Raw genomic sequence first — 13,965 nt, forward strand, 5'->3', positions numbered from 1 at the left:
TGCTTGGCAAAAAAATTCACTCATCGTTATTAGGAAACCTTAAATACCAGCTAATGAGCTGCTGCAGCTTCTGCTTCATCTGATGCTTCCTGTCTTTTAATCTGTACAACTTTTATATGGATTGAAAAAAGAGAGACTCTGACCACAATATTTGGCACCACATACAAATATACCCTCACACAACTGGCAGCAGCATAGGTGTGTTCTAATAAGCCCTTTTGTTTCCTTTTGTTCTTAGATCTTACGAACAATGCAGATTATATTCACTTTATATCACACCATAAAATATCTCAGTAGTTTCTTCCTTGATGCACAGTAACAAAGACAAGGCCCTCACAGTGGTTTATTGCAACCCTATGCTGGTGGGTGATGCCTAGGGTCCTAACACTTTCATCTCACCTCAGCTGTGAATATGGATGTTTTGCAAACTATGCTAATCCTATCAATTACTCCTAGAATGAGCTATTGCAGTAGCTAGCATTCACACAAGTAATGCTAGTAGACCTGTTTTATCTTCAGGAATTAACATAAAGTACATAGGAAACTCATTCACAGCTAATAAGACATAAACATGGTTGACATCAGTATTTTCAGAAACATCAAAGTGGCTATTTAGCTAAAAATGGTGTTAAAGAAATGGTCAGGCATAAACATGCATTTGTTCATGTGTTGCTAATTTGGTTCCTATCTGTAAAGGAATACCTGTAAATATACCATAAACAAACAAACCAAAAAAAATGAAACATTTTTCATATCAGAAATGACGTTTACGCATTTGGGGTAATTTGCAATTTATAAGCATTCAGTTGGTTAAACCTAATTTTTTTCCCTAAACTTTAGTTCTATGCTCTGTTTTAATATTTCACCCTTCCCTTCCACCCCTTGCCTCTGTCCCATTGTGTATCTGTATCTTCTTCTCACCTGTCTTCCTGAGGCAATTTAAAAATCAGATGCAGCAGCATCTCTATAACAATAACTGAATAATGAGAAGTTTGATCTGTCCCTGCAGAGCAATTAAAACTCTGTGGCGGATCTGTGCATTGAGCCCAAGCAATCTTTGCCTTAATTAACTCTAGGATTGTATGAGATTACTCTCTACAGAAAATTCTATGGACAGAAATTTTCAACAAGGGCCTGAAATTAAAGTCTAGTTTAAATTCCTTCGTTTAATCAATACTTATCTATTTGAGCAAATTAATACATTTCAAAAAGTCAATAGATGTTTACAAAACAGGGTAGGCAACAACAATATTTACTGCATAATGTAAGAAAAATTCAAAACATGTTTTTCTCACTTGCTTGACCTGAATAGGACCTACAATGGAATCTCTGGTAGGAAATTATCAGTTGATGGATGGTACTAAAGTTAGGAAGGTCTGGGAGGGGGGATAAAAACAGATGCAGTGGTATCAGATGGGATTTTATGTTGTTACATCTGTTGCACATGATGTATTAAGCCCTGCATTCAAAAAAGTCTCTAGGTTTCTCTATATATACATATATATATATATATATATATACTTATCTATGCATATAACTATGAAGCATGTAGCTAGACAGAACAATGAAGATGGATAGATAGATTGATTGCTTGAAAGCTATTTTTGAGGCTTTTATGACACTATTTTTTCCTATTTTTTTAACTGAAATTGTGATATATAAAGTGGCTCAATACAAAGAAATCACGTCTTACTCCAGCAGCCTGTGAATGTGTCATTGCTCTGTTTTTATCTTCCTTATGAATGGCAATTTGTCTGCACTCACAAAGGATAACCGTGTTCACAATTTCTGCTCATTTGTCATGTTTTCTCTATCATATTGCCTTGTTATATTACACCATATTAATAGCAGCTTTTAATACCTTTTCAAGCTTTGTTTTTTAATGTAACAGTTTCTTTGACATTCCTTGCTGCAACTTTTTTCTGTTCCTAGACGATCAACACTCAGGGAGATGGTGTTAACAGAAAGCCTTGGCTGGAAGTCCCTTGTGTGGTGACCTGTTTCTAGGCACTGAGGCATTGGCTTTGTGTAGGAGTACTGGTTCACATACAGTATATATGACAAAGTGCCACATGTAATGGATTCCAGTTTTACTGCCAGCCATAGTTGCAATCCATTGGCCCTATACAGGTCACTATATTAAAGAATAAAGTCAAAATGTCTAATTAAAGCTGTTCTTTGTAAATATATTAGAACTGACTTAACATGTTTAATACATTGCTTAATTTTTTAAAAGAAAACAAACTGAGAGAATGTGATAAAAGGGAAAAAATTAGAAATGCTTTGCATAAATAGCAAAAATTCAGTATAATATTCGCCATTTGACTGTAATCACATCAGGATCTTTAAATTAATACAGGGCTTTTTCTGAGGCATGTTTGAAGGGGATGTTTTCTTCTGGCATAAAAATCATGAGCTTCTTAGTAGGAAATGTTACTATAAAAACTGTGCACTGGCGCAAGCCATTACATTTACAATCTTATTTAACTGGCAATATGGTCGCAAAATACTTTTGTTGGCTCACAAAACCTCTATTAATTTCATGCAAATTGTTTACACAAAAGCACATTTTTATTCTTGACAAACAATATAGATTCCCAATGATCTGTATAGATAAGACAAATGGTAAAGCTGCTATACATCAGATATTTGGGCAATTCTTGAAAACGATCATTGTCAAACATATAAAACATAAGGACTATTTAGAAACCTTCAACATATCGAAGGTTTCTAACAGACTGAAAAATTAATACAAAACAAAGTAATAGCAAGCACCTCCCACTCTCATTGGAACAATCATGAATGGTGTGCAAGGTCAATGTGTTTATATAGGAACTGGCATCTCATCTGTAGAGCTTATAATTCTTATTGGTGAACAAACATAAATAACTAACAAAAGATCTACAGTGCTTAGACTGAGTCAGATGGGAATTAGTGATGAGCGAATCTGTCCCATGTCGATTCCCCCACAAAATTAGTTTGCTAAAAAGTTTGCGAAACGGTGAGAAATTATTATGCAGTTAAACTAAATGAGCACCAAAAAAAAACTTGCAACTCGTCAGAAATAATGATGAAATTAACTGCTAAGCTTGCTTAAATAATGCCACTTATCTCAAGATAAATGTATCTCATAGCACTTTAGTAAACATGGGAGCAGTGTTACTTTTGTAGCAAGAATGTTCACAGTGATAATGGGTGATGTTTCAAAGACAATTTATACAAACTTTAGTAAACAGATGCCTTAGCATTTATTTATATTTATTATCATACTTTGTAATGTGGTATGGTGACAAAAAGGTCCCCGGTTTCCTGGGGAAAAGTGATTGACAACAGGTATGTTGGGCCACGGATTCTCAGACATTTTTACTGAGGTGAGACCAGCAGTGTTTGGGGCATAGAAACACTTTGTTTCTCTGCAGTTTTTAAATTGTTGATCCGGGGCTGGTCTTACTGGGAATCCGCAAGAGCAGGGTGGGTGGATTCCCAAATCCATAGGCCAGGTTTTCCAGGAGGCCCTAGGCCTATTTGTAGTACACCTGAAGCTGTGCAGGGGAACTGATGAGCCTGTGTGTGTGTGTGAGAGAGAGACACGCTGCTGGATTTGCTCAGCTTCAGGAGAAAGAGAAGCATTTATTTTTGTGTTAGCCAGGAGGCTTGATATTTCTGTTTGAACTGTTGTTTTATACCCCCTGCGAGGGGAAACTTCTGCAGCCTCTGAAAAATAAACGCGGGCAGGAAGCCCTTACACTGGTCTTGGTGTGTGCAGTTGCCTCATTTGCAGCCTACCAGCGAGTGAACCCCCACAATTGGTGGAGGATGCGGGCATCGATTGCCACACGCGGGAGTCGCCTGACCACAGTAAGTCTCCTGTGGGAATTGTGTGGACTGTATATCGTATAAGTGATATTTAAAGGGACACTGCACATAAAAGTTATAATATGGAGGATGTCCTCAAGGCTTTGCTGCAATCCACGGCTACCTTACAAAGGGCCCACCAGGAGAGCCTGGTGCTACAGCAGCAGTCTAACGCCAACCAGCAGCAGACTAACGCCAACCAGCAGGAGGCAAATCGTTTGTTGGAAGCCCAGATTACAGCACTGGCACAGGCTGCAGAGAAAGATCGGCAGTTGCAAATTGAGCTGGTAAAACAGCTGACAGCCAAGGTCTCTGGGGATGCTGCAGTGGCCCCCGGAGTGCACTGCTCCATTCCAGGCAGCAACCTCCTGCGGAGAATGACTGGGCAGGATGATGTGGAGGCTTTCCTCTGTACCTTTGAGAGGACGGCAGAGCAGCAAGCCTGGTCGAGGGAGCAGTGGGCGATGATTGTTGCGCCACTACTAGTGGGGGATGCCCAGAAAGCTTTTTATGATCTGTCCTCCGAGGACGCTAAGGACTATGACAAGTTGAAGTCTGAAATCCTGCGGAGACTGGGGGTAACCACCTCTGTGAGGGCCCAGCGGGTCCACAGTTGGGACTTTAAGGTTAAGGGGTCACCGCGTTCCCAGATGTATGATCTCATTAACCTAGTGAAACGTTGGCTGCAGCCAGACTTGCTTTCCGGACCTCAGGTAGTGGAAAGGGTCACAATGGACCGATACCTGAGAGCCCTTCCCACAGAATTACGGCGGTGGGTGAGCCAATCTGACCCAAATACAGCAGACCAGTTGGTGGAACTGGTGGAGCGATACCTTGCTGCTGAGGACTTCACTACCCGGGCGGTGTCCACCCCAAAGAGGCTGTCTGCAGTTGTCCTACCCATGAAGTCGGCTACAGTGGAGAAGCCCAGCGCAGAGGACCCCGGGAACCCAGGTTCAGAGTCAACAAGAGGAAGATCTCGCGGAGACAGCCCACGCCAGACCCGCAGAGCTCCCCAGTGCTGGAGGTGCCGAGAGTGGGGACATATTGCCCCCAACTGCCCAGCTGATCCAGAACCCATGGAGTGTGGAACAGAGAGGAAGTTGTCTCTGTTCGCTCGACCAGGTCTTGTTGCGGATCCTGAGGTACCTACTTGTGTCGTCCAGATTGGTAAGCGCACTGTGAATGCACTGTTAGACACAGGTAGCTTAGTCACACTGGTAAACACACAGCTCCTGAAAGACTGTCCTTTAACCCAGCGTCAAGTGGGAGTGGTGTGTGTACATGGGGACTGTAAGAAATACCCCACGGCCCTAGTGACTTTTGTGACCCCCGCAGGGACTGTGTGCCATGAAGTGGCAGTGTCTCCCATACTCCTGCACAGTGTAATTTTGGGCAGAGACTTCCCCTTATTTCGAGAACTGTGCCAGGAACAGGTTCCGGAGACTGAGCATGGGGAGGGGAGACTCCACCCAATTGAACTGGATCCTTCTATGGGGACTGTTAAGGACAGTACAATGTCTGGGGGAGAGAAAGTGGGACCACTCGTCTCAGATGTTATTGTAAATGGTACTGATGAGGGGTCAGAAGAAAATGAGTTGTTTCCCTTAGCTGTATTAGTTGGCGAATCTGAAGCAACTGCGGAGACTGTTGAGGAACCTAGCATGCCTGAGCTAGAGGTCTCCCGCGATAACTTTGGAACCGCCCAGCTAAGGGACCCAACACTTACTAAAGCTTGGGAAAATGTCACCATTAACAATGAGAACACAGAAAATCCTGGTGTAGATTGTGTATTTCCTCACCTTGTTGTACAAAATGACTTGCTTTACTATGTGGATAAGATTCGAGGGGAGATTGTGGAACAGCTAGTGGTTCCCCAGCCATATAGGAGAACGGTTCTCAATCTGGCCCATTCTCATCCACTAGGTGGCCACCTAGCATATGAGAAAACCAAAGACCGAGTGTTACAGCGGTTCTTTTGGCCGGGGGTATATGCAGATATAAAGAGCCATTGTGAATCCTGCCCAGAGTGTCAGAAATCTGCTCCAATGCCCCATTTTCGCAGCCCGTTAGTCCCATTGCCAGTAATTGAAATTCCATTTGAGCGTATTGCAATGGACTTGGTAGGGCCACTAATAAAATCTGCTAGGGGGCATCAGTACATTTTGGTAGTCATGGACTATGCCACTCGGTATCCAGAGGCTGTTTCCTTAAGGAACACCTCCTCAAAAACCATTGCCCGAGAGCTGTTCCACATGTTCACCCGTACAGGAATTCCAAAAGAGATACTTACAGATCAGGGGACTCCCTTCATGTCTAGAGTAATGAAGGAGTTGTGCAAGTTTCTCCAAATCAAACAGTTACGCACATCTGTTTATCATCCCCAAACTGACGGGTTGGTAGAAAGGTTCAACAAGACCCTCAAGGGGATGTTAAAAAAAGTGGTTGATAAAGATGGGAGGAATTGGGATTGTTTACTTCCCTATCTTATGTTTGCCATTAGAGAAGTCCCACAGGCCTCTACGGGGTTTTCCCCCTTCGAGTTGTTATATGGGCGCCACCCACGAGGGCTGTTGGACGTGGCAAAGGAGACATGGGAATCTGAATCCACCCCATACAAAAGTGTGGTAGAGCATGTTGCAGACATGCAAGACCGTCTTGCAATGGTCATGCCCCTTGTGAGAGAGCATATGCTTCAGGCCCAGGAAGCTCAAAGCCGGATATATAATAGATCGGCTCGTGTCCGAACTTTCCAGCCTGGGGACAGGGTGTTAGTCTTGGTTCCTACAGTAGAAAGTAAGTTCCTGGCCAAATGGCAGGGCCCTTACGAGATTATAGAGCGCATAGGGGAAGTTAATTATAAGGTGTCCCAACCAGACAGGCGTAAGAAGGAGCAGCTCTATCATGTGAACCTAATTAAGTCCTGGAAAGATAGGGAAGCCCTGTCAGCCTATTCTACAGCTGTAGAGGTAGAAATCCCTCATGTGCCTGAGGTAAAAGTGGCTGAGACCCTCACTAACAGTCAGAAGCAGGAAATGAGAGAATTCCTGATCAGGAATAGACAAATATTCTCAGACCAGCCTGGGCTTACTGAGATAATAAAACATGACATTATAACTGGACCTGGGGTTAAAGTCAATGTCAGACCTTATAGGATACCCGAGGCCCGACGCCAGGCAGTTGCAGAGGAGATTAAAAAGATGTTGGAGCTGGACGTAATTGAGGAGTCCCATAGTGACTGGTCCAGCCCCATTGTCCTTGTCCCAAAACCGGATGGGAGCATCCGATTTTGCAATGACTTCAGAAAGTTAAATGAGGTCAGCAAGTTTGATGCATATCCTATGCCCCGGGTAGATGAATTGATTGAAAAGCTAGGACAGGCCCGATACATCACCACTCTAGATCTTACCAAGGGGTATTGGCAGGTACCCCTCACCGAAGGGGCGAAAGAGAAGACGGCCTTTTCCACTCCTGAGGGGCAGTGGCAATATAAACGCTTACCGTTTGGCTTACATGGGGCCCCAGCTACGTTTCAAAGAATGATGGATCGCATTCTCAAACCACACAGAGGGTATGCTTCAGCCTACCTGGACGATGTGGTTATCTTTAGCCCGGACTGGGAAAGTCATTTGCCTCGGGTACAAGCGGTCCTTGACTCTATCTGGAAGGCTGGACTGACAGCAAACCCCAAAAAGTGTGCCATGGGGTTAGAAGAGGCCCGCTATTTGGGGTATGTTATTGGAAGAGGGGTAGTCAAGCCCCAGGTGTCCAAAATTGAGGGAATTCAGCAGTGGCCCCGGCCCAATTCCAAGAAGCAAGTGAGGGCTTTTCTTGGGATAGTGGGGTATTACAGGAGATTTGTCCCCAATTTTGCCTCCCTAGCATCCCCACTTACTGACCTCACAAAAGGGAGTAAAGCTGGAGCAATTACATGGACCCCAGAGGCAGAGGAAGCCTTTCTAAACCTGAAGGCATCCTTGTGCAGATACCCGGTGCTAATAGCTCCTAATTTCAAGAAAGAGTTCCTTGTACAGACTGATGCCTCTGAGGTTGGGTTAGGGGCTGTTCTGTCACAAGTGGTGAATGGGGAAGAGCACCCGGTAGCATACCTAAGTAGGAAACTAACCCCCGCTGAATGCAGGTATGCCATTGTTGAGAGGGAGTGTCTAGCCATCAAGTGGGCATTGGAGAGCCTGAGATATTATCTCTTAGGGAGGCAGTTCAAACTTATCACCGACCATGCCCCACTTAAATGGATGGCCCAAAATAGGGAAAAGAATGCCAGGGTCACCAGGTGGTTCTTATCGCTTCAGAATTTTAAGTTCTCAGTGGAACATAGACCTGGAAAGTTGCAAGGTAATGCAGATGCTCTCTCCAGGGTATATTCGTTGATGGCATGCTGTGCTCAGCCCCACGGGCTTGAGCAGAGGGGGGGGATATGTGGTATGGTGACAAAAAGGTCCCCGGTTTCCTGGGGAAAAGTGATTGACAACAGGTATGTTGGGCCACGGATTCTCAGACATTTTTACTGAGGTGAGACCAGCAGTGTTTGGGGCATAGAAACACTTTGTTTCTCTGCAGTTTTTAAATTGTTGATCCGGGGCTGGTCTTACTGGGAATCCGCAAGAGCAGGGTGGGTGGATTCCCAAATCCATAGGCCAGGTTTTCCAGGAGGCCCTAGGCCTATTTGTAGTACACCTGAAGCTGTGCAGGGGAACTGATGAGCCTGTGTGTGTGTGTGAGAGAGAGACACGCTGCTGGATTTGCTCAGCTTCAGGAGAAAGAGAAGCATTTATTTTTGTGTTAGCCAGGAGGCTTGATATTTCTGTTTGAACTGTTGTTTTATACCCCCTGCGAGGGGAAACTTCTGCAGCCTCTGAAAAATAAACGCGGGCAGGAAGCCCTTACACTGGTCTTGGTGTGTGCAGTTGCCTCATTTGCAGCCTACCAGCGAGTGAACCCCCACAGTATTTAGTTATCTATTATTGTATTGACCCTGTTTATTCTTCTGCTGTACAGTGCCGCATACATAATTAGTTTATATAAATAAAAATATACATACATACAGTAGATACATACATATATAACCCTTGAGCCCCAATTTCTTTAGTCTTTGAGCATAGTTTTGAAGAGTTATATAGGCATACAGTTTTAAAATGCCGGAGTAAGGGGCAAGAGAAAATGGTTTAAGATGGGATAAAGTAAGGGGGTAGGTGGGAAATGTTAGCAGGTGGGGGCTGTAAGAGGGTTGTAGGAGTTGTGCAGGAATATATATCCACACAAGGTAGATATAGTGAGGTTCAGAGGAATGAATGGCTTTGATAGAAACGCAAATGTTTTGTAAGTTATTCTTTGATTACTGGGTAATGATTCCTTACAGATTAAAACCATTTTATTACAAGTTACTCAAGCAGCATCACTTCTTTTAGTATTGTTAAAATGATTATTAAATGCAGTACAGTAGTGTAACAGTGGTGTCTGTATAGAAATATAGAGCACACTACATCTACCATGCCCAGGCAATCTCAAAGATTTTCCATTAATACAGCCTGTAAGATCCACACTACTGGAACAGATGCAAATATGCTACATTTTTAGACACAATTATCAAAAGGACTGTTTTGGCATCATCATAGATGATGATATTTATGAGCATCTTATTTTTATAAACATTTCAATGTAAGAATTGTTTGTTTACTTAGGAAATGGCATTTCTGTATTTTGGAGTTTATAATAGATCTGGGCTTTTCTAGGTGATAGATCCTATACCTGTACAGCCCAAATGTACTGTACAATGTCATAACTGGTAGCTGAACAAGCTATAAAAAGTAATCATTGTTATTTAATATAAAACATGAGCATAAAGCTAATGTAGATAATACATTTAGATAATACATCTAATCGTATTGCCGCAGAAAATATGTATATTTTAATGGCATTGTGTTTCCTCAAATTAGACTTGATTTTTTTTTTATTCTGGTTTATAATTAAAGAGGTTGTTTACATTCCAAACACTTTTCTCAGTTCGGTTGTTTTCAGATAGTACACCAGACATAGCAACTTTATTCAACTGCTATCCACAGTATTTTTTCTTTTTGACTCTTTTTCTAATATTAAAGTTTAAAGTTTCATTTTTCACCATCTTGTCTCCCTACAGCAAGCTCTGTGGCAGAGGTCACCGATTCTGTAAACTGTTCTAATTTTAAACATTAGTTGATGCATTTCTTATCTCTGGCTCTGGGGAGAATAATCCCTGAGTTTAATTAAAAGCCACTTTTATAACTAATACAATAGTTGCTAACATTCCAGAGATGCAGCTGAGCAATGTATCAGCCTATATTAACCATTACCCTTTTCCACTTCCTAGCTTGAGCATTGTGGTCTTGTCCTCAGCTTTAGCCAATCTCTTTAGCTTGTTCTAGAATCTTGTTCCTTGTATCTTGCTCTATTCTTACTATTTTGTTCTTTTTATCCTGCTCTAGATTTCTGTTCCTTGTATTCAGTTCTTGCAATCCTATTCTTTGTATCCTGTTCTGCATTCATTCTGTACTTCTCTGTACTTTCCCAATTTGCCTTGCATCATCTCTGTTGTTTTCCTGCTAACTCCCTCTGATTGTCACCTGCTATTTCCCAGTCCCTTCTGGCATTGCCCACTTCTTTTTTTGCCTTCTTCAAGTCCTGCACAGTCAACTTTGTGCCTGCTCCCTCTGACTGCATAGTCATTTCCAGACTTCCCACTCTGACCTTCCCCTATAACTTCCTGCCTACCTACTCTGTTCTTGCCTTTGTAATCCTATCCAAGTATCATTTGCAACCGAAATTAAGTTCTTGCTCCCACTCTTCTTTTTATAGTTATGCCTGTATTGTTCATATGATTCTTCAAACCTTAGGCATTTCCTGTACGATAATAACAATTTCTCTTATAGAGTGTGCATTTAAATTCCAATTCCCTTGTTCTACTGCACCTCACTTGTTCCTTCATTTGCACCTAAATTTATATTATCTTCCTCTTTGTACTCAGTTATTAGAATATATGCTTAATGCTACACAAACAAATTTGGATTTATAAATACAAATATATATGCAGGGGGCCAGAGAACCCTGTCCCCTGTTTCTCAGTCTGTGACATCATCCAGCCTAGCTACAGACTGGGGAATCTCTGTGTGTGTCCCCTGGTGAGAACAGGTATTGTTCGTTTGCCTGCTACGAGGGAGCAGCCACCTTTCCATAGGGGAAGGTACTCTGGGGCAGGTAGCGCTACCTGGGGGGACTTAAGAGCTCTTGGGGAAGGGACTGAACTGACAAAAAGGGTTGTGGTCTATCCGGATCCAAGTTGTGACTGGGCACCTATAGAGACTGACTGTGCCAGCAGCTGATAGACTGCACAGGTTCCTCAGAGCAGGATAATCAGTTATCCATAAAGTTGTTTCCTTCCATTTTCAACCGTTATATAAAGTTTGATATTGCTGCAAAAACCGTGTGTGATTATTCCTAGTGGAAGTCCCTTGAGGTGTGTTCCTCAGTGTCCACTAGGTGGAGGCACTGCGCTGAATCCCAGTTCCCAGTATCTTAAATTCTAAGAGGGCAAAATCTCCTGTACTAAGCAAGTAAAACAGCCAAATTAAGTGAGTGTGCCAAGAAAGGGTTACATATACATAATCATCGGACTGGGTTTTCTGAAAATACTTACAGGTAATACAGCTGGCCCCGGTGGTCCAACTTCGCCCTAATAAATAAACAAATCCAAAGAATCAATAAAATATAAATAAAATACACTGATAATGTATCTAAAATAGCATTGTTGTGTAGTGCTCACAGTTTGTTAAAAAAAAAAAAAAAAAGCCATAAACACAGTGTTTGAGTCTCCTCAAGGAAGCAAGGAATACCTGCTTTAACCAGGAGGAATGTACTGGAGCCCCCTGTGTATTGTGCCTATAGGAACTCATTATTGCACCAGCTGAACTGTGGTCATTTGAACGGTGAGTATGTACAATGTTGGACTGTCCCACCAGGATATAAGGTAAACTCCTGTTGGGCCTTCCTGCTCACACAACCATTTTGGTTTGGAATATTGTTCCTTTTTTTCTGTTTGCGAACAAAGAGGAGAAATAGAGAGAATGCTAGATGACAGTAGGCAAAATAAAGACACTAGAGGGCATATGCCATGATTTTATTCCCCCACAATGCAGAGGGTGATGCGCTTGATGCAATTTTTCTGATGAACTTGCATCCGATTTGCCAAAATGAATGCCAGATGTGCAATTTGTTGCAAATCAGGGACAATTGCACAAAATAGGTCTGTCTATCATTATATCCACTGTTCGCTGGCATAATGTCTGGTATTTGGCATACAAGTGACATGTGTGCCCTATTCTTTTGGTGCAAATAATCTTGGGCAATTGATGCAGGGCGATAATGGAACCCTGGAGCTACTGCCTAGTCCAAAGTGACAGCTCTCAATTCAGAACAGAAGGCAGGAAGCTTTGAGCGCAGCCAAGCACAACTATACAAAAGTGCAAAGAGGCCAGTTTGACGCAGGTAACTTTACTGACAGTAGTGTTACGTGCAACTGACTGTCCTTAGGAGAATAAGTGTTATGGTTTAAGATTTCTGGTGGTCACCATACTGATGCTGTATATGTGCCCATGTCCCACATGCATACACATGCATACTGCCCCTCCCATCAGAGTAACCTCCATTTTCAAAACATTTACTATGCAGCCCCCCAGCATCTGGCCCAAAATTTTATAAAACAAGATGTATTATGTATACATATAAAGATTTTGCATAGTAAAAGTGTACCTTTAATGGAACCAAATTACTTAAATTATTGATTGATGGTAAAGAACCATGTGTGAAAGCTGCAAAATACAATGCAATGGCCTGGTTTTGCAGGTCATTTACTATGACCCTGGACACAAGTGCTAGAGTACTAGTGTGCTCAGAAGGGCAACCCCTTTCACTCTGCAGCTATTACCAGACTGGAAATCCAGCACTAGGTGAGAGCACAGCTCTATCATTGAATACATGAATACATACAGCACAGTATGCATATGCAAAATGCAAGGTGGTTTGCAACCAATTTTTGAACTTTGCACCCTGTCCTGCATTTTGGGATATTATTTTTTTATTAAAAAACTTTTGTTGTCTTCATGTGAACATATTTACAGTAAGTATAAAACAGAATTATGCCGTACAATGCAAACCTAATTTTTTCTTTAATTGTTTATATCCCAAATTCATACTGATAGAATAATATGTTAACCATTAGCGAATGGTGAAAAATCTATATAAACTAGTAAATACCAGCTTGGCTAATATTTCTGTGCTGTCTTCCAAAAAAAAATCCTTTCCTTCAGAGGAAATATATTTTGACATAATCAATTGCTTTATTTCACTTAATACCTTTTCTCCCTTGGGGCCAATTGGACCTTGAATGCCTGGTCTGCCATCCGAGCCCTGTACAGAGAAAGCAAAAAAGATATTTATAATTAGAAACAGCATGCATTACTTCTGAGTTATTAACAACGTTATAATAATGAAAACAACATAGTTGTTCAGTACCCTCCAATATTCATTCTACAGATCACAGTAAGTGGAAATACAGAGACAGGCTGGCACTAAAATGATAAGCAACATCTGTGCATTGGTGGGTGCAGAACATTAAATCAGCTAGTGTTCTAAATACTAAATATCTGTGCAACTTCACTTCTCGCTAAAATTACATTAATTTACCATCTGGAAGAAGCATCATTTAGAGTTATGAGATTTTAAATACCCACTTGAATTAAATTAGTGACTGAATAAATAGGACTGATTTAGCTGTTAGTTGGCCTTTAACAAGCTCACACAATGCTTCATGAATTAAATTGGAATTTTAACTTCCTTTGTTGATATAAAAATGCTTTAATTTTATCCCTGAAATTTAAAGGCACATTAAGTTCTCCAAAGTCTTACCATTATATATCAAATAAGCAATTTTAATTCTGCATTGTGACATAAAAAGAGCTTTGGGGACTTATTTTGAGTACAAATATTAGATAATCGGCCCAGGAATTTTTTTTTTTTTAACTTTAGTATGCAGTCAGAAGAAGCATATTGATCTAGAAA

The 13,965-nt window shown here is 41.6% G+C and overlaps 1 protein-coding gene across 3 annotated transcripts in view; it reads right to left on the bottom strand.

Annotated features, from left to right (window-relative positions):
• Positions 1 to 13,965, bottom strand: part of col19a1 (collagen, type XIX, alpha 1) — a 367,958-nt gene that overhangs the window by 207,574 nt on the left and 146,419 nt on the right. For all 3 annotated transcript variants that reach the window (XM_031902344.1, XM_031902343.1, XM_031902345.1), the window contains exons 14-15: positions 13,261 to 13,314; positions 11,546 to 11,581 (exon numbers count right to left, since the gene is read on the bottom strand). In XM_031902344.1, the coding sequence (XP_031758204.1) occupies positions 11,546 to 11,581; positions 13,261 to 13,314 (90 nt within the window). The remainder of the gene's footprint in view (positions 1 to 11,545; positions 11,582 to 13,260; positions 13,315 to 13,965) is intronic.

The sequence above is a fragment of the Xenopus tropicalis genome, chromosome 5 (assembly GCF_000004195.4).
Source record: "Xenopus tropicalis strain Nigerian chromosome 5, UCB_Xtro_10.0, whole genome shotgun sequence".
NCBI classification, from domain to species: Eukaryota; Metazoa; Chordata; class Amphibia; order Anura; family Pipidae; genus Xenopus; species Xenopus tropicalis.